Source organism: Somniosus microcephalus, chromosome 14 (genome assembly GCF_052327205.1).
Source record: "Somniosus microcephalus isolate GS21.2 chromosome 14, FLI_Smic_1.0, whole genome shotgun sequence".
NCBI lineage: Eukaryota > Metazoa > Chordata > Chondrichthyes > Squaliformes > Somniosidae > Somniosus > Somniosus microcephalus.
The window spans coordinates 123,898,210-123,920,859 of NC_141000.1; the positions used below are offsets into that span (position 1 = coordinate 123,898,210).

At 50.9% G+C, this 22,650-nt stretch overlaps 1 protein-coding gene across 3 annotated transcripts in view; it reads left to right on the forward strand.

Moving 5' to 3' along the window:
* Positions 1–22,650, forward strand: part of LOC147107894 (SAM domain-containing protein SAMSN-1-like) — a 185,268-nt gene that overhangs the window by 52,388 nt on the left and 110,230 nt on the right. For all 3 annotated transcript variants that reach the window (XM_086007280.1, XM_086007281.1, XM_086007282.1), the window contains one exon: positions 13,146–13,513. In XM_086007280.1, coding sequence (XP_085863406.1) covers positions 13,146–13,513 — 368 coding nt within the window. The remainder of the gene's footprint in view (positions 1–13,145; positions 13,514–22,650) is intronic.

The following is a 22,650-nucleotide window of genomic DNA, read 5'->3' on the forward strand; positions in this document are numbered from 1 at the left end:
AAACTAGAACTAGGGGGCATAGTCTTAGAATAAGGGGCTGCTCTTTCAAAACTGAGATGAGGAGGAACTACTTCACTCAGAGGGTGGTAGGTCCATGGAATATGCTGCCCCAAAAAGCTGTAGAAGCTACATCATTACATAAATTTAAAACAGAAATAGACAGTTTCCTAGAAGTAAAGGGAATTAAGGGTTACGGGGAGCGGGCAGGAATTTGGACATGAGTCTAGGTTCGGATCGGTCATGGCCCTGTGGGTAGCGGAGCGGGCCCAGGGGCCGTGTAGCCTGATCCTGCTCCTATTTCGTGTGTCTAATTCTGTTAGATTCAGGAGATGGTTCTGTGATAGTGGATTGGCGGTTAGGATCAGATCAGCCATGATCTTATTGAATGGCGGAGCAGGCTCGAGGGGCCGATTGGCCTACTCCTGCTCCTATTTCTTATGTTCTTATGTTCTTATGTTCACAACTGTCTGACTCAGAGGCGAGAGAGTGCCACCCACTGAACCACTGGCTGAGCTGAAACTTGCGTCCTTTTTGAAGGCATCGGTGCTTGCACAGCTTAAAGTGCCCGTTTGGCTCAGTAGGTATCCCTCTTGTCTCTGAGTGGGCTCAAACCCATTTCCAGAGACTTGAGCCCCATAGTCCAGGCTGACATTCCCAGTAGGGTACTGAGGGAGTGCTGCATTGTCGGAGCTGCCGTCTTTTATTATTGTTGGGTGGAGGTATGAAGGGATGTGACACTAAGGCAGGTGGACGGAGCTGAGGTGCAGGTCAGCCATGATCTCATTGAATGACGGAGCAGGCTCGAGGGGCTGAATGGCCTCCTCCTGTTCCTATGTTCCTATGCTCTTCAGTGTTGGTAAAACCACTTTAAAATCCATTTTTTCTGGGGGCTGAATGCCAACTCTCAGTGCCACAGACGAAGATGAGTGAAGGCTGTAACATTTGCCAACATTTGTCAGCTGTGACTCAGTGGGTAACACCCTCGCCTCTGAGTCAGAAAGATGTGATTACAAGTCCCACTCCAGACACTTGAGCACATTATCTAGGCTGAAGCCCCCAGTGCAGTACTGAGGGAGCGCTGCACTGTCGGAGGTGCCGTCTTTTGGATGTGATGTTAAACCGAGGCACTGTCTGCCCTCTCAGGTGGATGTAAATGATCCCAAGCTACTATTTCGAAGAAGAGCAGTGTCCTGGCCAATATTTATCCCTCAATCAACATTACTAAATAGATTAGCTCATTGCTGTTTGTGGGAGTTTGCTGTGCATAAATTGGCTTCTGCGTTTTTTACATTACAGCAGCGACCACACTTTAAAAGTTACTCTTTGACTGCAAAGCATATTGGGACATCCTGAGGTTGTGAAAGGCGCTGTATAGGAACATAGGACCAGGAGTTGGCCATTCAGCACTGCTGCGCCATTCAATTAGATTTGTATCTTAACTCCATCCACCCGCCTTGGTTCCGTAACCTTTAATACCGTATCAAAAATCTATCATAGAATGATACAGAAGGAGGCCATTCGGCCCATTGTTCCTATCATCGTGCCTGTGCTGGATCTTTGAAAGAGTTTTTTAAAATTCGTTTATGGGATGTGGGCGTTGCTGGCAGGGCCAGCATTTATTGCCCATCCCTAATTGCCCTTGAGAAGGTGGTGGTGAGCTGCCTTTGTGAGGTGAAGGTACTCCCACAGTGAGAATACTTCTGTGTAGTGATTTGGCACAACTGTGTGTCTTGTTTGGCCATTTCAGAGGACAGTTAAGAGTCAACCACATTGCTGAGGGTCTGGAGTCACATATAGGCCAGACCAGGTAAGGACGGCAGATTTCCTTCCCTAAAGGACATTAGTGAACCAAATGGGTTTTTACGACAATGGTCACCATTACTAATACTAGTTTTTTAATTCCAGATTTATTTAATTAATTGAATTTAAATTCCCCAGCTGCCATTTGAGCTCATGTCTCCAGATCATTAGGCCAGGCCTCTGGATTACTAGTCCAGTAACATAACTACTATGCTACCGTACCCAATTGCTATCCATTAAGTCCCACTCCCCTTCTCCTTCCCCATAGCCCTGCAAATTTAACCCCTTCAATTATTTATCCAATTCCTTTTTGAAAGTCACTATTGAATCTGCTTCCACCGCCCTTTCAGGCAGCGCATTCCAGATCACAACAACTCGCTGCATAATTCTTTTTTCCCTCATGTCACCTTTTTGCCAATTCCCTTAAGCAATCAATCTCGTATTTGAAATTTTCAATTGACCCCCCCAGCCTCAACAGCTTTTTGGGGGCGAGAGTTCCAGATTTCCACCACCCTTTGTGTGAAGAAGTGCTTCCTGACATCACCCCTGAATGGCCTGGCTCTAATTTTAAGGTTGTGCCCCTTGTTCTGGACTCCCCCCACCAGGGGAAATAGTTTCTCACTCAAATCCTTCAAATGGAAGTTCTTTAACAAGTGGGAGGCGGGTGAGGGAGGGGGGGGTGGCGGGTAACAGGGTGATAATTGAAGGGGTCAGTTGTGTCCGGCAGTCCGCAACATAGAATCATAGGAGCATATGGACTACATCATAGGCCATCCTTCATGTATGACTTTGCTCAGCAGTGTGAGTTGTGCATCTTTCTCTGTTCCTGCTCGGATCTCCTTCAGTTTTGAGTCACTCACAGGTAAGCTGTTGTACACCATGTGCACCTGCACATCCATGCCTTCACTGAGGCTGCCGTCCTGGTAGCTAAGAGACTTTCTGGAGAGCGTGTCTGCGAGAGGAATGTCTTTGCCTGGACGGTGAATGATTGTGAAGTCGTACTTCTGTAGCTGAAGGATCATTCTTTGTAGACTTGGTGGGGCTGTGGCTAGTGGTTTCCTCATGATTGACTCGAGGGGCTTGTGGTCGGATTCCACAATGACTTGTCGGCCATAGACGTACTGGTGGAAACGCTTACATCCAAACAGAATTGCATATAACTCTTTCTCGATTTGAGCATAGTTGATTTCACTTTCTGTGAGAGATCTGGAAGCGTAGCCGATGGGCTTTCCTTCTTGCAGTAATACTGCACCTATGATAAATTGACCCTTAGTGTTAGGGGGATTAAATACGTGGGGTTACAGGGATAGGGTGGGATATGTGTTGGTGTAGGGGTTACGGGGATCGGGTGGGATATGTGTCGGTGCAGGCTCGATGGGCCGAAATGGCCTCTATCTGCACTGTGGGGTTTCTGTGATTCTGTGAATAGTCCAGTATCCTGATCGTGCGTCCATTACACTGAAGTAACGTGCTCCCACTAGCTTGGGTGTGATGTCATCTAGCGTTGGTAGACGGTAGTGAGGACGTTTGATAGCCTTGTTCAAATCTCTGGGGTCGAGACAGACTCTGAGCTTGCCTGTACGTGGTTTCTCAACCACTACTAATGCGTTGACCCACTCTGTCAGTTCTGTTTCCCGGATGATGATTTTTGTATTCTCCATGCTCTGCAGCTCCTCGTTCAGGCGACTACGTAGAGCAAGGGGTATCCTTCTCGGTGGGCAAACCACAGGGGTTGCTGCTGGGTCAAGGTGAATAGTGCATTCACCTAGGAATAGTCCGATTCCTTTGAAAACGTCAGCAAACTCCTCCATGACTGTCTGCTTCTCAACTGGTGCTGTCAATGATAGCACTAGCTTGACGAGGTCCATGTCTAAACATGCCTTTAGACCTAGCACTGGAGGTGCTCGAGTGTCAATAATGTAAAAGTCCAACATCATGTCGCTTTCTTTGTACTTGCATTTCATCACGCATGTGCCTTTTACAATGAGCTGCTCACCTCCATAGCCGGTCAGTCTGTGTGAAGTGGGCTGTAGCTCACACTCATCCTTCAAGCTGTGATACTCACTCAGAGGAATTACGTTAACCTGAGATCCAGTGTCTAGTTTAAACTTAAGCTCTTGGCCCTGTTTTCCTATCTCAATATCGGCAAAAGCTTGCTCAGTCTCTGAAATCTGTTTTTTCTGTGACACAGAATCAATAAACAGTTCCTCTGCACTTGGCTCTCTATCTGGCATTTGGCTGTCACTCACTGTGTGTACTGCTTTTCTGAAAACAGTCTTGCAAACTTTAGCAAAATGGTTCCGTTTACCACATTTAGTACATTGCCTTCCTTTGGCAGGGCAGTACTTCTTTTCTCCATGCCAGCTGTTTCCACAATAGCCACAGTTTTTGAAGCGTTTTATGACTGTGTCGCCCATTTTTAGAACTCTCGCTGTTCTTTCTGTTCTGAAACACGCTCTCTGGGCAGTGTTCTTTGGTGTGTATCTATTAACTGCATGCACTGTCTGTTCACTCGAGCTGCTCGTGGCGCCGGTTATGGTTTTCAACTGTGATTGGGCTATCTCGTGCGATCTAGCTATGTCTATAGCTTTGTCCAGCGTTAGCCCGGACCCAACATTCAAAAGTTTTTCTCTCACTTTAGCCGAATGTATTCCAAACACGATGCGGTCTCTGACCATTTAATCTTTATCTGCATATACATGGGCCTAGAATTTCAGTATAGCCAGTTTTGGGGCGCTAACGTTAGCGCCCGCCCGAAGTTAGCACCCGCCCCAAAGTTGCGCCCCCTTGCCGGAAATTCAGTGGCTTCGCCCTAAGAGCTTGGTGGAGCGCTAAAAGAGGCGTTCCACTACTATCTTTAGGCGCTAAGCTGGCGGTGCAGAGGGATAGCGCTGAGGCGGGGCGCAGCGCGGGTGCGGTCATTTTTTGATTGACAGCAGACCCCGTGGCGCCGACCAGCTCTTAAAGGGGGAAGGGACGATTTGGTCTGCTGCCACGCCCTGCACACTGCAGCTTTGCAAATAGGCCTCAACACTGCTGCTCAGCCCCAGGGAGTCATGGCAACGCCAGAGAAGGCCCGTGAGCGTGCCCTGCGCTTCTCAGAGCGTGATCTGGAAATAATGGTCTGGAGAAGAGGCGCAGGATCTTGTTCCCAGAGACTGGGAGGAATCCGAACCATTAAGAATACACCAGAGCCTGGAAGCAGATCGCCAACAGGGTGACGTTCACCGGCGATGCCCCCAGGACCCACAAACAATGTCGGAAAAAATACAACGACCTGACCAGGATTGTCAGGGTGAGTACCCTTTCCAGTCTCCTCCTCATTCTTGCATGTACACCTGACATGATGGGCAAAGGGAGCTGAAAGTCCTAATGGCCAGCCCTCAGCCAGCAGCTTTGGGACAGTCATGAGCATCAATTGCCCATTCTGCACTCTACACTCTGGCCAAGCTATTCCACCATGGGAGGCAGTGCACAGTACATCAGGGCTACACTTTGGCCAAGCTATTCCAACATGGGAGGCAGTGCACAGTACATCAGGGCTACACTCTGGCCAAGCTATTCCACCATGGGAGGCAGTGCACACTACATCAGGGCTACACTCTGGCCAAGCTATTCCACCATGGGAGGCAGTGCACAGTACATCAGGGCTACACTCTGGCCAAGCTATTCCACCATGGGAGGCAGTGCACAGTACATCAGGGCTACACTCTGGCCAAGCTATTCCACCATGGGAGGCAGTGCACACTACATCAGGGCTACATTCTGGCCAAGCTATTCCACCATGGGAGGCAGTGCACACTACATCAGGGCTACACTCCGTACTTACAGCCCGTCCTTTCTCTTGCAGGCTAAAGTTGCCTATAATCGCCAGGCCCGTGCCAGGACCGGGGAGGCCGCGCCAAGCTGCAGAAGCTCACTCGCCTGGAGGAGCGCGTGTGTGGGCTCATGGGAGCCCGGCTGATCGTGCCCACAGCGTGCGGAGTAGCCGACCCTCCACTGCCCGGCAATGGTAAGGACCTCGCCTTTTGGCCCTCTCGCGTCGCACTTCCGCATCCGAGCTACCTCCTTTGCCACTGTCCCACCAATGCGCTGAATGCCACCAGTCCTAACTCCCTCGCTGACGCCGTCTCGTCACTCTGAAGCTACTCTTGTGCATTCCTGCTTTCAGCTGGTGACGACCAGGACCCTGAAGCTGCCAGTGACAGCCCCTCCGAGCAGGAGGAGGAGGAGGAGGAGGAGCAAGAGCAAGCCGGACCATCAGGGGAACACTCAGGTCCCGCAGGAGAGGACGAAATGATTGACACGTCCTCACTGGACGAGTGCCTGGACCAACTGTCGCAGGGGATTGCAGCTTCTGGGACCAGTGGCGTCCAGCCACCCAGGAGCCCTGCGCGTGGGCCGCGGCCTTCCCCCCAAAGGGGGGAAGGATCAGAGGGGAGTGCAGTTGATCGGGACACTCGCCGCCACCAACGTGGCAAGGTTCCCCTAGTTCGGTCCCCTGCTCCCCAGCGGGAGAGTCCCGACTCCAGTCCGGACACCTTCACCTCGGAGGAGGCGCGGAAGCTGGACAAGATGGCCGAGGATTCGGACCGGCGCCACACGGAGCTCATGCGCGTGGTGGGGCGCATGCCTGAGGCCATCGAGTCGCTGGCGACCAGTGTGCGCGAGTTCGGGGCATCAACTGCCGCGAGTGGCCGCATGCTCACTGATGCCGTCAAGTCCCTGGCGGGTGTGATGCGGGCGCACACAAGGACAACAGGGGCACTCACTGCTGCCACACGTGCTGTCTCAGGCAGGCATCGCCAGGGCAGCCGCCGCGCTGGAGCATCTCAGCGAGCCGCCCCTCGGCTGATTGTTGCAGATCCTGCAGTGCGGGCCCGGCCGAGTGCCAGCGCGCCACAGCACCAGCCAGCGCATCCCAGACGCCAGCTTGCCCACATTGCGCCATCCGTCGCCGCCACTCCCCCACTGGGGCGTCAAGGGCAAGCGGCTGGAGCTGATGTTGGCCAGGCTCAGGTGTGCCACTCAGCAGCCGGCCCCTCGAGGCCCAAAGGCCGTGTAGGCCGCCCCCCAGCGGCATCTGGCGGAAGGACGTCTGAGCCTCAGGCGCCTTCCCCCAGCCTCGCAGCAGCCACTGGGCAGAGCTTGCGAAGGAGCAGCAGGCCGGGCAGGGGAGGCAAAAGGCTGGACAAGGTCTCGCCCTCGCGGGCCACTCAGTAGAGGGTGTGGCCAGCTTTCGTTTTATATGGCGGTGGCCATCTTTCTTTTGCCCATGGTTGTTTGGTTTGTGGGCTTATTTTTTGCGTTAAGGCCGAGGTTGAGGCCAGGTTTGTACAAATGTGGAGTTACTCCTCCCCAGTTTGTGGGAGTGAGTCGTTTGTTGGGCTTTTTGTGGGGCCCGTTGATTGTTTTTGGGGATTCATGTGGGAAGGGGTTTTCATTTTTGTGTAATAAATAATTATCTTTATTCATACAGTCTCCATGGTTGTTCTTCTTAGTGTTTGTTGGCTTCGCCGGCTGAGGGCTTGCGGAACGGCTGCATTCATCTTCCCTCATGGCCACAAGGCATTCCCTGACAGGGGGCTTAGAAGTACCGTGTAATAAGGTGGCGTCGCGCGGCCCTTGGCCCTGGTCGCTCCCTCCTGGGAACGTACTCCTCCTCCTCCTCCTCCTGCTCCTCCTGCTCCTCCTCCTGAGGTACTGCTCCAACGTCAGGTGGCAGTGCCAGAGTCCTGCGGATAGCCAGGTTGTGTAGCATGCAGCAAACTACCACAAATTGGGAGACCCGGTCCGGTGAATACTGCAGAGCTCCTCCGGAGCGATCAAGGCAGCGGAACCGCTGCTTGAGGACCCCAATAGTTTGCTCGATGATGTTGCGGGTGGTTTGATGGCTCTCGTTGTATGCCTCCTCAGCAGCGGTCCTGGGCGCGCGGAGCGGGGTCATGAGCCAGGTACACAAAGGATAGCCTTTGTCCCCGAGTAGCCATCCTCTTGGGGGAGGCTGTGCCTCGAACATGTCATGCACAGTGCTCTGCCGCAGGATAAACGCATCGTGGCTGCTGCCTGGAAAGCTGGCATTGACAGCCATGATGCGCCGCTTGTGGTCACACACCAGCTGCACATTCAGAGAATGGTAGCCCTTCCTGTTGCGAAACTGCTCGCCATGCTCCAGAGGGGCCCGCAAAGCCACATGCGTACAGTCAATGGCGCCCTGCACCAAGGGGAAGTCCCCGAGTCTTGAAAATCCCAATGCGCGCTGATGCTGGCTCTCCAGGGCCATGGGGAAGGAGATGAATTGGCTTCTCCTTCTGAACAGTGCTTCAGTCACCTGGAGGATGCAGCGATGCGCGCCGTACTGGGAGATGTTCGCTATGTCCCCAGCAGCGGATTGGAAGGAGCCGGTGGCATAGAAGTTCAATGCCACCGCCACCTTCACTTCCACCGACAGAGACGTCCTGCACCTGAGCTTTGGATGCAGATCTCTGCGAAGCAGGTGGCAGATCTCTGCAACTACCTCCTTTCGGAATCGGAGCCTTCTAACACATCGCGCGTCAGTCATGTTGAGGTAGGAGCGCTGCTGGCGGTATAGCCTGACTGGGTAAGGCCTACGTGGCCGACGCCTGTAGCCCCCTCTGCCTCTAGCCAGGGCTGCCCCTCTCACAATGCGTCTGCGAGCCCTACGGACATGGCGCTGCAGCTCCGCGTTGGCACCCCATGCAACCCCCATCAAATCCTGGCAAACAGTCAAATTTCCAAAAGGCCACTTGCAGCGCTCTGGCCTGAGTCCAAAAATACCTGAGCTGTTGCTGCTTGAAACCAGTTAGCTATCCTCCTTGTTGTGTGTCCAGAAATGCGTTGCACAAGAGTGTTTGCTGCAAAATGGCTGGGCTTTATACTGGAGGGTACGTCCCCTTTAATTTGCGCCCCCCGGGGCCCGCGCTGGTTGTGTTGCGTTCCTTTTTACAAACGCTCCAGCCGCCAGCCGCACAATGGGGCTGTCCGACTGAAGTTTGGAATCGGGGCGGCCAAAGGGCGTTGCACGAGGATGTGACGTCATTTTCTGCGCGCGCATCCGGGCGGGCGCTAAACTTTGCGCCGGCGCTAAGGGGCAACTTAATTTGGGGCGAGGCGCAAACTGCGCTGCGCCCGGGCGCTACACGCATAGCGCCCGAAATTCACTTCTCTTAAGGCACTAACTGCTGGCGCAAGCAACTGAAATTCTAGGCCATAGTCTTTTACCAGCAGTTTTAACTCAGTCATGAACTGTTCAAACGACTCACTAGCTCCTTGTACTTTCTCCTGAAACTTGTACCTAGCGAATATCGTATTTGTCTTGGGCATCACATATGCTTCAAAACGGTCAAAATAACTTTTCAGTACCTTTGCTTCATCCGCGGTGAGAGACCATGTGTTAAAAATGTCTCTCCCTTTTTCTTCGATCCACAGGAGTAGGTAGCTGCATTTTTCTTCCTCTCCTTTTCTTTTCAACGGGCTCGAGAACATCAACTCCACGTGTTGCTTGAACTTGCACCATTCTCCATGTAAGTTCAACGATTCCCAATTCATTCGAGGCAAGGGAGCTCCAACGATGTCCATTTCAAATCCCACTTCTGACACCATGTCTTGTTTTGCACACTTTGTACAAAAATAATAAATTGCAGGACAACGGAGTATTACAGTTTAAAAACTTTTATGAAGCATCAGGTCTGTGATTTCAATCATACAGCACAGTGGAGACAACCATGTCTTGTTTTGCACACTTTGTACAAAAATAATAAATTGCAGGACAACGGAGTATTACAGTTTAAACTCTTTTAATGAAGCATCAGGTCTGCGCTTACTCATATCAGTACAGCACCGTGTGGACAAGATGGAGTTAGGACCCCTTACAGATGCCTGCAGGCCAATGACAACTCAGCATGTGATCACATGTGAATATAATAGGTATTCCTTACAGATGCCTGCGGGCCAATGATAATTCGAAATGCAAATGTTACATTGCCCAAGGCCCTAAGCTCTGGAATTCCCTCCCTAAACCTCTCCTCCTCGTTACCTCTCTTTACTCCTTTAAGATGCTCCTTAAAACCTACCTCTTTGACCAAGCTTTTGGTCACCTGCCCTAATTTCTCCTCATGTGGCTTGGTGTCAATTTTTTGTCTTTTAATACTCCTGTGAAGCACCTTGGGACGTTTTACTACATTAAAGGTGCTATATAAATACAAGTTGTTGTTGCTGAAGGGGTTAAATTACTCAGGCTTCAGTTGGAACTGCTGTTCCGTTAGTTCAATTGCTTTTTGACCAAATTCTGGAGGCTGAAGGTAGCTCATGGCTGGAATGGCATAAAGGTTGAAAACTTTTCACATGGCCATCCAGGGAACAAAGAGAACAAAGAAAATATTTGGGGGGTGAAATTCGGTTGCTTTGTGCCTCCCGTTAGCGCCCGTAAAGCCCTTAGCGCCCGGGCACGGCGCCACTAGCACCTCCTGCGAAATTCAGCTGGAGGTTAGCGGTGGCGGTAGCTGGTAGCGCCCCGTGACGCTGCGCTGCCGGCGATAACGTCATCGCCCCACTCGCGCCCCGGCTGCAAACTTGGCTCGCGCCCCCTGACCTACCGCCAGACGATATGTCTGACAGGGTCAGGATGGCGTTTTGGCAGCCACGGCAGCGCTAATTAAAAGGCAGGTGTCAGGCAGCCATTTTTTTTTGGGTCGACTGCCAGCGCCCGCCCCCTTTCCCCTTTTTTCTTCGGGGTGCCAGCCGCGATCGCTCAGCCCGGCATTCCCCTTAAGTGCCAGGCTGTTTTCCCGGCACCCCACTCCCCGGCGGTCCAGCAGGGCCCCAGTGCATGCTGCGTTAGGCTCCTCCCCTTTAATCAGGGGAGGGAGGCCTGCAATGACGTGGCGCTACGTGCTGACGCTCGTGGCGCTGTTGCACGTAACGCCGCCAAATTGACTGGTAGCGCCCCAAGCAGGAGGCTGGATGCTACTGGAAGCGCTCCCCCTCCCTCTTGGGGAACTACCACTGAATTTACGGCGCTGGGGCACTAAAAGTAGCACCCCGGCAAAGTTAGAAAGACTTGCATTTATATAGCGCCTTTCACGACCACTGGATGTCTCAAAGCGCTTTACAGCCAATGAAGTACTTTTTTTTAAAGTGAAGTCACTGTTGTAATGTGGGAAACGCAGCAGCCAATTTGCGCACAGCAAGCTCCCACAAACAGCAATGTGATAATGGCCAAATAGTCTGTTTTTGTTATGGTGGTTGAGGGAAAAAATTGGCAAGGACACCGGGGATAACTCCTCTGCTTTTCTTTGAACTAGTGCCATGGGCTTGTTTACGTCCACCTGAGAGAGCAGACGGGGCCTCGGTTTAACTTCTCAGCCGAAAGATGGCACCTCCGACAGGGCAGCACTCCCTCAGCACTGCACTGGGAGTGTCAGCCTAGCTTTTTGTGCTCAAGTCTCTGGAGTGGGATTATGAACCCACAACCTTCATGACTCAGAGGCGAGTGTGCTGCCCACTGAGCCACAGCTGACACTGGGGGGGGGGGGGTGGTGGGGGGGGGTACCACTGAATTTCTCCCCCTCGGTGTTCAAAATCATGAAGGGGTTTTGATAGAGTAATTTGGGAGAAACTGTTCCCAGTGGCAGGAGGGTCAGTAACCAGAGGACACAGACTGAAGGTAATTGGCAAAAGAACCAGAGGGGGAGATGGGGTGAATTTTTTTGCGCAGCGGGAAGCAGATTCAATAGTAACTTTCAAAAGGGAATTGGAGAAATACTTGAAAGGGAAAAAGTTGCAGGGCTCTGGGGAGAGAGAAGGGGGGGAGTGGGACTAATTGGAGCACTCTTTCAAAGAGCCGGCACAGGCACGATGGGCCGAATGGCCTCCCTCTGTGCCGTAAGATTCTGTGATTCTGTGTAAAATTGGCTACTGTGTTTATTCAGCGTGATTGCACTTCAAGAAGGTATGAAATGTTTCGGGCTGTCCTGGGAAGTGTATTAAGGTCAATAAGTACACTTATTCAGTCCCACTCTCACCTTCCTCTGTAAAAGCTGAGGCAAAATATTTACTGAAAATCTCTGCTGTTCCTTCACTCTGAGGTAGAAGATGTCTTCCTTCAGCAGTTCCCTTTGACAAGACTTTTACTGCTTAGAAGGGCCCTTATTTTGCTTGAGCGCTATTCTTTTTTCATACCCCTTTTTACCCTTCCTAATCTCTATTTAGCTCCCATTCTGTACCCATTTTACCATATTTACCTCACACTTAAATATCTTCTACTGCTGGGCCGCTGGTTAATCTGTCACTTTTCCCCCCAAACCAATTAATCTGGACTGGGTCTCCTATCATCTAACTGAAATGAGTTAGTTCCCAGTCCAACACCTACATCTCTGACTCTTGTTCAATGTGATCTTGTACATCGTATACATTGTACTGACAGCACAGAAACAGGCCATTTGGCCCAACTGGTCCGTGCCGGTGTTTATGCTCCACACGAGCCTCCTCCCACCCCCCTTCATCTCACCCCATCAACATATCCTTCTATCCCTTTCTACCTCATGAGTTTATCCAGCTTCACTTTAAATGCTTCAATACTATTCGCCTCAACCACTCCCTGTGGTAGCGAGTTCCACATTCTCACCACTCTCTGGGTAAAGAAGTTTCTCCTGAATTCCCTATTGGATTTATTAGTGACTATCTTATATTTATGGCCCCTAGTTTTGGTCTCCCCACAAGTGGAAACATCTTCTCTACGTCTACCCTATCAAACCCCTTTCACAATCTTAAAGTCCTCTGTCAGGTCACCCCTCAGCCTTCTCTTTTCTAGAGAAAAGAGCCCCAGCCTGTTCAATCTTTCTGACAGGTATAATCTCTCCGCTCTGGTATCATCCTAGTAAATCTTTTTTGCAATTTCTCCAGTGCCTCTATATCATTTTTATAATATGGAGACCAGAACTGTTCACAGTGCTCCCAGTGCGGACTAACCGAGGTTCTATACAAGTTTAACACAACCTCTCTGCTTTTCAATTCTATCCCTCTAGAAATGAACCCCAGAGTTGTGTTTACTTTTTTTAATGACCCTATTAACCTGCGTCGCTACTTGTAGTGATCTGTGTATCTGTACCCCCAGATCCCTCTGTTCCTCTACCCCATTTAGACACTGTTCCAAGGAGTATGTGGGTCTCCTTATTCTTCCTACCAAAAAGTACCATCTCACACTTATCTATATTGAAGTTAAGTTGCCAGTTTCATGTGCATTCTGCAAGTTTCTTACTGTCTTCCTGTATTTTGACCTATTAACATGCATTTGAGCTGTGTGCGTTTATTTTTTGGTTGACTAGCTCCTGGCCAGGGATCAGAAGATCCCACGTTTGTGGAGAAGCCACTGAATCCACAACCAAAACTTCAGGAGAAGGAATGCTTTGCGGAGAGGCTGAGGGAAAACTCTGAGCCGGACCCCGACTGGGACCTCTCGTACCGATCGCTGATCAGGCTCCACAGCCCCGGGTGGTACGAAATGCCGGGATTCTTCTCTCCGTGGGATCGAAAGCAACATTCCTGCTGGAGGAAGCTGCAGGATCCTGAAGGCCTCCGATGCGATGCAGCTCTGCCGAGGGACCGCGATTGGTCTCCCTTCTCCTGCCCACACGCCTGTCACTGCCAAAGGTTTCCGAGCTCCGTCACAGATATGTATCTATCAGGCCCATCGGTAGGTAAATGTTTCAATATTAGCTGACGTACTTTTACCTAGAGTGCAAGGGCTAACACTGAGACACACACGGGCCGTACAGTACCAGACAGTGTAAAGTCTGTAGGTATTATGGCGAATTAATACACAGACTACAAGAGTAACTTTAACAGGACTTTACTATTCGAAGGTCAGGGAGAATCTGCCCAATAAATCCTGACACAGCACTTATATACCGGTGTGGTCACCGTCGGTATTACAGTATACAGCAGCCAAGATAAAGTAGTGCCACACCTAAAATAGTTCTCTTAAAGGTGGACGGTTACATACAATAGTTCTCTTAAAGGTAGAACAGTTACATACACTACAATCCTCCCTTTTTAGCTTACAACATACTTATTCCCCATTAACATAACATCATGACATATATACAACTTATGCAAAACAGTTCACAGATTCAGTCTCTCTGGAGGCTTCCTGACTCTGTCCGGATAACGCCTCGGTGGTGTAGTAGTTTTCGGCAGGGTAGCAGGTTCTTCTGGCAAGGTCGATTCGGCTTGAAGGACAGTGTCAGGTTCATCTGATTCCAGTATTACCAGATCGGGTAGGTGCTCTGGGTATCTCTGCTTCAACATTAGCCGTGTAAGGTTGTGGAGTAGGTTGGTCCTTTGTGGATGACCCTATGATCTGGTCAACATGGCGCCTTATTATGCTGTCACCAATGTCCACAGTATACATCAGCGGCCCTAGCCTTTTCCCAATAGTTCCAGGCTGCCATTTCTCGGTACGGTAGTCCCGGGCCAAAACTTGTTGACCTATCTGAAAGGATCTAGTTGGCCTTTCATTCATGCCCTGAAATTGCCGGTTCTCTACGTCCCTTCTGACGTTTGGCTGAATCAAATCCAGCCGGCATCTTAGTCTTCTATTGAAAAACATCATGGCGGGAGTTTGGTTTGTGACCGCATGTGTTGCATTCCTGTACGCCAACAAGAAGTTATCTACCTTATGTTGTAGGTTGATGTCTTCATTACCCATGGCCTTTATGGCCTTCTTGAAGGTCTGGACAAACCTTTCAGCTAATCCATTGGTGGCGGGATGGTATGGGGCTGACGTGTAGTGCTTGACCCCATTCCTTTTTAAGAACTTCCTGAATTCTTCGGACACAAATTGCGGTCCATTATCAGAACAGATCTGTTCCGGCAGCCCATTCCTGGCAAATATGGTCCTTAATACTGTGATGGTTTTTTCCGTGGCGGTGGAGGACATCTTTATTACCTCCGGCCACTTGGAGTGTGCATCCACCGCGATTAGAAACATTGAGTCCATAAATGGACCAGCAAAGTCGACGTGTACCCTTTGCCAAGGAGATGAGGGCCACTCTCATGGATGCAGAGGAGCTTGTGGTGGCGCGTTTTGGACCTTCTGGCATCCTAGACAGCTCTTGGTTATTTCTTCGATGTCTCCATCAATACCTGGCCACCACACAAACGCTCTTGCTAGGTTCTTCATTTTCACTCCACCCAGATGCCCCTCGTGAAGCTCCTTTAGCACCTTATGCTGAAGTTTGGGTGGAATCACCACTCTAGATCCACACATCAAGGTTCCTCGGCACACTGACAGCTGTTCTTTTCTTTGCGAAAATGCGGGCAGCGTTGGTTCGCCATGTGCTGGCCATCCCTCCACTGTTAAATCGTAGACTCGTGAGAGAGTCGGGTCATTTCTTGTTTCATTTTCGATCATCGAATTTGTTACTGGTAGACATTCCACTATGGATGAGTGGAACATCTCTACCGGGTCCACTGTAGCCGCCTCTTCTACTACTGGCAACGGTAGGCGCGATAACCCATCAGCATTTCCATGCTGTTTGGACCTTTTGTATTCGATGTCGTATTGGTGTGCCCCAAGTAACACGGACCACCTCTGTAGCCTTTGCGCTGTCATAGTGGAAACGGCCTTGTTAGGGTTGAATATGGACACCAACGGCTGGTGGTCTGTCAGTAATGTGAACTTCTTGCCCTGCAGGTAATGATTGAATTTCTTTACTCCCCACACAAGGCTGAGGGCCTCCCTATCTATCTGAGCATAATTTCGCTCAGCGGAGGTCAATGATCGGGACGCAAATGCGACTGGCCTTTCCGAGCCATTTGGTAACTTGTGTGAAAGTACTGCTCCAATTCCATAAGGGGAAGCATCACAAGCTAGACGAAGAGGTAACGTTGGGTTGAAATGAGCCAACACTTCCTCAGAGGTAATCAACGCCTTGCTTCTGCGAAAGGCTTTCTTACAGTCCTCGCTCCACTTCCATGGTACTTCTTTCCGCAACAGAGCATTCAGCGGATGCAGCACCGTGGATAGATTTGGCAGAAACTTGTGGTAATAATTAATCAACCCCAGAAATGATCTCAACTGTGATACATTTTCCGGAGCGGGGGCCTTCACGACAGCTTCTATCTTGTCAGGTGACTTGTGCAGCCCCTCTTGGTCAATGACATGACCGCAGTATGAGATCCGTTTCTGGAAGAACTCACATTTCTGGCGATTAACTCGAAGGCCATATTCCTTCAACCTGGTGAGCACCAGTTTCAAATTTGTGAGGTGTTCCTCCTCGTCTTCTCCCGTAATCAGGATATCGTCCAAGTAACACTGCGTGCTTGGAATACCCTGTAAGACCTGCTCCATGGCCCTCTGCCAAATTGCTGGAGCCGAAGCTACTCCAAAAACCAGTCTATTATAACGATACAAGCCTCTGTGCATGTTGATTGTGAGATACTGGCGCGACTCTTCCTCGACTTCCATTTGTAAGTATGCTTGTGCCAGGTCTATCTTGGTGAAGTGTTTCCCGCCAGACAATGAAGCAAAGATATCCTCAATCCGCGGGAGCGGGTATTGTACCGTGTGAAGCACCGGATTAACTGTGATCTTGAAGTCTCCGCAGATGCGGACCTTTCCCGGTCCCCCTGGCTTGTTACTTGATGAAGACTTCATGACGGGAACAATGGGCGTGGCCCACTCACTCCAGTCCACCTTAGACAGTACCCCTGAACGTTCAAGCTCTTCCAGTTCTGCCTCCACAGCAGGTCGTATCGCGTAAGGTACCGATCTGGCTTTGAAAAATTTTGGGCTTGCATGTTCTGCAATCTTGATTTTTGCTTTAATTCCTCTCAGTGTTCCCAGTCCCTGTTGGAACACCTCTTTAGCATCGTCCAATATTCTGGACAACCGTTCAGGTTTGACATCTTCCTTTCCGGAATCTACCGTCATTGTGTTTAGTGAATGCCAGTCTATCTTTATTTTCCTGATCCACTCCCGTCCCAGAAGTGGTGGACCTCCCTTGGGCAGCACATACATGTCCATCCCTTGGTGATCTTTGTCCTTGTATCTCACCTTGACTTTTATCTTTCCAATGGGGTATACTTTGTGCCCCGTGTATGTCTGCAATACTATCTCCGTATCCCGTAGGGGAATATGTTTGAATAACTTTTTGTAATCTTGCTTATTCATGACCGTCAACGCCGATCCGGTGTCCACTTCCATCTTCACTTGGACTTTTGCAATCTGTAGTGTGACCCAGATAGTTTGTCGGTCAGCTTCTTTACTCACATTGTGAATCCTCAGACTACCCAGTTCCTTGCTGTTGGAGTCTGAGTCCGAATTCTGTTCATCTGGACTCTTCCCAGTCACCTTATGTACCTTTCTGTACTTCTTCTGCGGTGACTTATTATTGCTGGTCTTCTTTCCTGACCGGCATACCTTAGCTGTGTGACCAAGCTTGCCGCATTTTCTACATTCCTGGTTTTTAAACCAGCATTGGTTCTGGTCGTGTGTTGTCTTCCCACAACGATAACATTTCATTGTACCCGAAGTCATTTGATCCACACTGAGTACTGCTGTCTTCCGCTGCATTTCCGCCGTGCCTCTCGCTGCGGCTTCGTGCGATGCTGCAATAAGGACAGCCTTATCAAGTGTAAGATCGTTCTCTTCGAGCAATCGTTTTTGTGTTCCTTCCTTCGACATCCCGCACACGAACTTGTCTCTCAGTGCCTCTGTCAGATTTACCCCAAACTGACAGTATTTTGCTAGCCTACGCAGTTCAACCAGGTACTCCGCGTTGCTTTCCTCTTTTCGTTGCGTTCTCACGTAAAATTTTGATCGTTCCGCTAACATCAGCGGTGCGGGGTTAAAATGATCCTTCAGGACAGCAACAATATTAGCGAAAGACTGATCCGCCGGTTTAGCTGGTGATAGAAGATGCTTCAATAACCCGTATGTCTTCGCACCCATTGAGTTTAGTAAGGTTAGAGCTTTGTCATAATTTGCTATCTTATTGACCTTACAATATATCTCGATGCGTTCTACATACGTGGCCCAATCTTCCACATCGGAATCAAAACCGTTGATGTTACTATGCTTAGGCATCTTCACACTCTTCCTGAGAAACAACAACGAAATATTTCTTTAACTTTTTTTTTTTTAAATGGCGGTTTCCCGCGCTTGTCTTCTTTCCCCGCCCACTTTCAAAATGGCGGTTTCCCGCTTCTGTCTTCTTCCCTGCCTACTGGCGGCTTCCCGCGTTTCTTCCCCTGGCGGAAGGGGTAAGCTTTTCCTTCGGGCGACGACCGCTGGCTTTCGGGGTTCGCAGCCTGCGCGTCGGCTTCAGTGCGTTCCTTGTTCCCTTTTCTCGGCAGGGCAACCGGCGCTGGGTACAACCCGTTGACGGCGAACAGTTTCTGCCGCTGGGCTGGATCTCGCTCAGTCTCCCTCGCTCGGGCTCTGTCTCTCCCGCTCGCTTGGGCTCTGTCTCTCCCTCAGCGGCTTCCAATCGCGCCTCCCAGCCCTCTCGCAGTCCGGTGCTTTCCTCCCCGGCTGCGGCTGAGTTCTCCGCGATTTATTTATTTTTATATCTTCCCGCGCCTTACGATCCCGGTCGCAGCGCTTCGTGGCCTCGGTCGCTGCCTGGCCTTTTTCACTCCAATCGCGCCTCCCAGCCCTCTCGCAGTCCGGTGCTTTCCTCCCCGGCTGCGGCTGAGTTCACCGCGGTTTATTTATTTTTATATCTTCCCGCGCCTTACGATCCCGGTCGCAGCGCCTCGTGGCCTCGGTAGCTGCCCGGCCTTTTTCGCCGGTCGCGGTCTAGCTGTCTCACAACGCCGTTGCGTCTCCCAGCCCGCTTGTACCGCGGCTTCCGTGCTCCACGCTGCCCCAGTCTCAGCGCCTCTGGGCCCGACTTCTGTCCGGCTCCTTTCCCCCCTGACCGTGGTCGAGTTCACCGCCCTTATCCTCCGTTTATTTTTTTTTATTTTCCCTTTACTCACAGTCACCGTGGCCGACTTGCTTCTCGTGCTGATCGGCTCACTCACCACCGTGGCAGAAGGGACAATCAGTGCCTGTTGCTGATGGAAGGCTTCGTGTCTGAATTCTTCCTTCTTCCTTGCTCTGCAGACTCGAGTTTTCTCTCAGCAGAACGACGAGGGCGGGTGCCTCTTCTTGACGCTCGTTAACTGCTTCGGAAGTATTGTTGCCGTAGGGTAAGATCGAACTCGTCGCCACTGTAAAGTCTGTAGGTATTATGGCGAATTAATACACAGACTACAAGAGTAACTTTAACAGGACTTTACTATTCGAAGGTCAGGGAGAATCTGCCCAATAAATCCTGACACAGCACTTATATACCGGTGTGGTCACCGTCGGTATTACAGTATACAGCAGCCAAGATAAAGTAGTGCCACACCTAAAATAGTTCTCTTAAAGGTGGACGGTTACATACAATAGTTCTCTTAAAGGTAGAACAGTTACATACACTACAGACAGGAGTGAATCTTACCTTATTAAAAAGTGAATTTTTCAAGGGAGAACCAGACCAAATACAATAAGTTGAGAGGGGAAGTGAAGATGAAAATACGATTGGCAAAGAGCGAATATGAGAGTAGAATGGTAGTTAATATAAAAAGGAACCCAAAAATCTTCTACAGGCATGTAAACACTCTTCTTCTTCTTAGGCAGTCCCTTGGAACCGAGGATGACTTGCTTCCACATTAAAAATTAGTTCTCAGGTGACTGATGAGTCCAATGCGGGACCTACAGTCTCTGTCACAGGTGGGGCAGACAGTGGTTGAAGGGGCGGGTGGGTGGGGTGCTTGGGTTGACGTGCGCTCCTTGCGCTGCCTGCACTTGGCTTCCGCTTGCTCCCGGCGAAGAGACTCGAGGTGTTCGGCGCCTTCCCGGATGCTTCTCCTCCACTTTGTGCGGTCTTGGGCTAGGGATTCCCAGGTGTCGGTGGGGATGTTACACTTTTTCAAGGAGGCTTTGAGGGTGTCCTTGAACCTGGGGCTCTCTTGCCGTGTCGGAGCTCCAAGTAGAGTACTTGTTTTGGGAGTCTCGTATCAGGCATGCGGACGATGTGACCCGTCCATCGGAGCTGATCGAGCGTGGTCAAAGCTTCAATGCTGGAGATGTTGGCCTGAGCGAGAACACTGACGTTGGTGTGCCAAACCCGCCAATGGATTTGCAGGATCTTGCGGAGGCAGCATTGCTGGTACCTCTCTAGTGCTTTGAGGTGCCTGCTGTACATGGTCCATTTTTCTGAGGTATACAGCAGGGCAGGTATCAATGCCTCTCTGTAGACCATGAGCTTAGTGCCGGGTTTGAGGTCTTTAAATACTCTCTTCCTCAGGCGACCGAAGGCTGCACTGGCTCACTGAAGGCGGTGTTGGACTTTGTCATCGACGTTTGCCCTTGTTGACAGTAGGCTCCCGAGGTATGGAAAGTGGTCCACATTGTCCAAGGCCTTGTCGTGGATTTTGATAATCGGGGGGCAGTACTGTGTGGTGCGGGCAGGTTGGTAGAGGACCTTTGACTTACAGATGTTTAGTGTAAGGCCCATGCTCTCGTACGCTTCGGTGAAGGTGTTGACGATGGTTTGGAGTTCGGCCTCCGAGTGAGCGCAGACGCAAGCGTCGTCTGCATACTGTAATTCAACGACAGAGGATGGGATGACCTTGGATCTGGACTGGAGGCGACAGAGGTTGAATAGTTTCCCGTTTGTTCTGTAAATTAGCTCCACTCCAGCAGGGAGCTTACTGAAGGTGAGATGAAGCATTGCAGCAAGGAAGAACGAGAAGAGCGTTGGTGTGATGACACAGCCTTGCTTGATCCCGATCTGTACGTGAATTGGGTCTGTGGTGGAACCGTTGGTCAGGATCATGGCTTGCATGCTGTCGTGAAGCAGGTGGAGGATGGTGACAAAATTTTGAATGCAGCCGAATTTGAGGAGGACACTCCATAATCCCTCATGGTTGATAGTGTCGAAGGCCTTTGTGAGATCAAAGAAGGCCATGTACAGCGGTTGGTGCTGTTCCCTGCATTTCTCTTGTAATTGACGCGCGGTGAAGACCATGTCCATTTTGCCCCTTAGTGGGTGGAATCCGCATTGACTCTGGGAGGAGCTCTTCGGCCACTGGGAGAAGGCAATTGAGGAGGATTCTTGCAATGACTTTCCCTGTGGCAGACAGCAGGGAAACTCCTCTGTAATTACCACAATCGGACTTGTCACCTTTCTTGAAGATCCCCTGGCATGCTCTCCTCCTTCCAGATAAGAGAAATGAGTTCATGAATTCGCGCCAGTAGTGCTTCTCCGCCATGCTTTAGTGCCTCGGCAGGGATTCCATCTGCTCCTGAGGCCTTGTTGTTCTTCAGTTGTCGGATGGCCTTTTGTACCTCTGGGGTTGTGCTGAGGTGGTGGCGGGTAGCATGCTGCGGGATGGAGTTGAGGACACTCGCATCGAAGACAGAGTCTCGGTTAAGGAGATCTTTGAAGTGCTCCTTCCAGCAGGCACTGACTGCCTCCCTGTCCTTGATGAGTACCTCTCCGTTCTTGGCCCGCAGTAGAGTAGGGCCTTGGGTGATTGGGTCGTATATGGTCTTGACTGCGCTAAAGAATTCACGCATGTCGTGGTTGTCGGCTAGCTGCTGGATCTCCTGCGCTTTCTCCACCCACCATCTGTTCTTTAGGTCGCGGGTTTTTTGTTGTACCTCGGCCTTCAGGCTTCTGTAGAGCTGCTTTCTTGCTCTCGAGTTCTGTTGCTGTTTCCAGATCAGGAATGGCTTGCGCTTGCGGCTTATTAGCTCCTGGATCTCTTGGTCATTCTTGTTGAACCAGTCTTGGTGTTTCCTGGTCGAGTGACCGAGCGTCTCTTCACAGGTGCTGATTGTGGAGGCCTTGAGTGCAGACCAGGCGCTGTGGGCACTCTGTGTCTCTGCATCATTGGGAGTCGTCAGGTTGTTTGTGAGATGCAGTCTGAATAGGGCTTTCTTAGCGGGGTCTTTGAGTGCCCCAGCGTTGATTTTCCTGCGGCATTGTTTCTGTTGCCGCCGCTGTTTTGGGGCTACGTTGATGGAGATGACCGAGCGGATTAGTCGGTGGTCTGTCCAGCAGTCGTCTGCTCCTGTCATGGCGCGGGTGATGTGGACGTCCTTGCGGTCCCTCGCTCGGAAGATGACCTAGTCCAGCAGATGCCAGTGCTTGGAGCGAGGGTGCTGCCATGAAGTCTTGTATTTGTCTCTCTGATGGAAGAAGGTGTTGGCTATGACAAGGCCATGTTCTGAGCATTTCGACAGGAGGAGGGTACCGTTGAGAGTTGGCTTTCCCTACCCCTTTCTCTGCCGATCACACCTCCCCAGAGATCTGTGTCCTTTCCAACTCTGGCGTTAAAGTCGCCAAGGAGGATCAGCTTGTCGCCCGTTGGGACTCGGGACAGGGATTGTTCGAGGCTGGAGTAGAATTCCTCTCTGGTCTGGTCTGTGGCTTCCAGTGTTGGGGTGTACGCACTGATGACTGTAGCGCACTGGTTCTGCGCTAGGGTGAGCCGAAGAGTCATGAGGCGCTCGTTTATACTGCTAGGAGAGTCTCTGAGACGCCCAACCAGTTCATTTTTTATGGCGAAGCCTACCCCATGGAGGCGGCGTTCTTCTTCGGGTTTGCCTTTCCAGAAGAAGGTGTAGCCACCACCTTGCTCCTTGAGCTGGCCTTCCCCTGCCCGCCGGGTCTCACTTAGGGTGGCGATGTCAATGTCGAAGCGTCTGAGCTCCCAGGCAACGATAGCAGTACGGCATTCCGGTCTGTCACTGTTGGGGTTGTCCATAAGGGTCCTGACGTTCCAGGT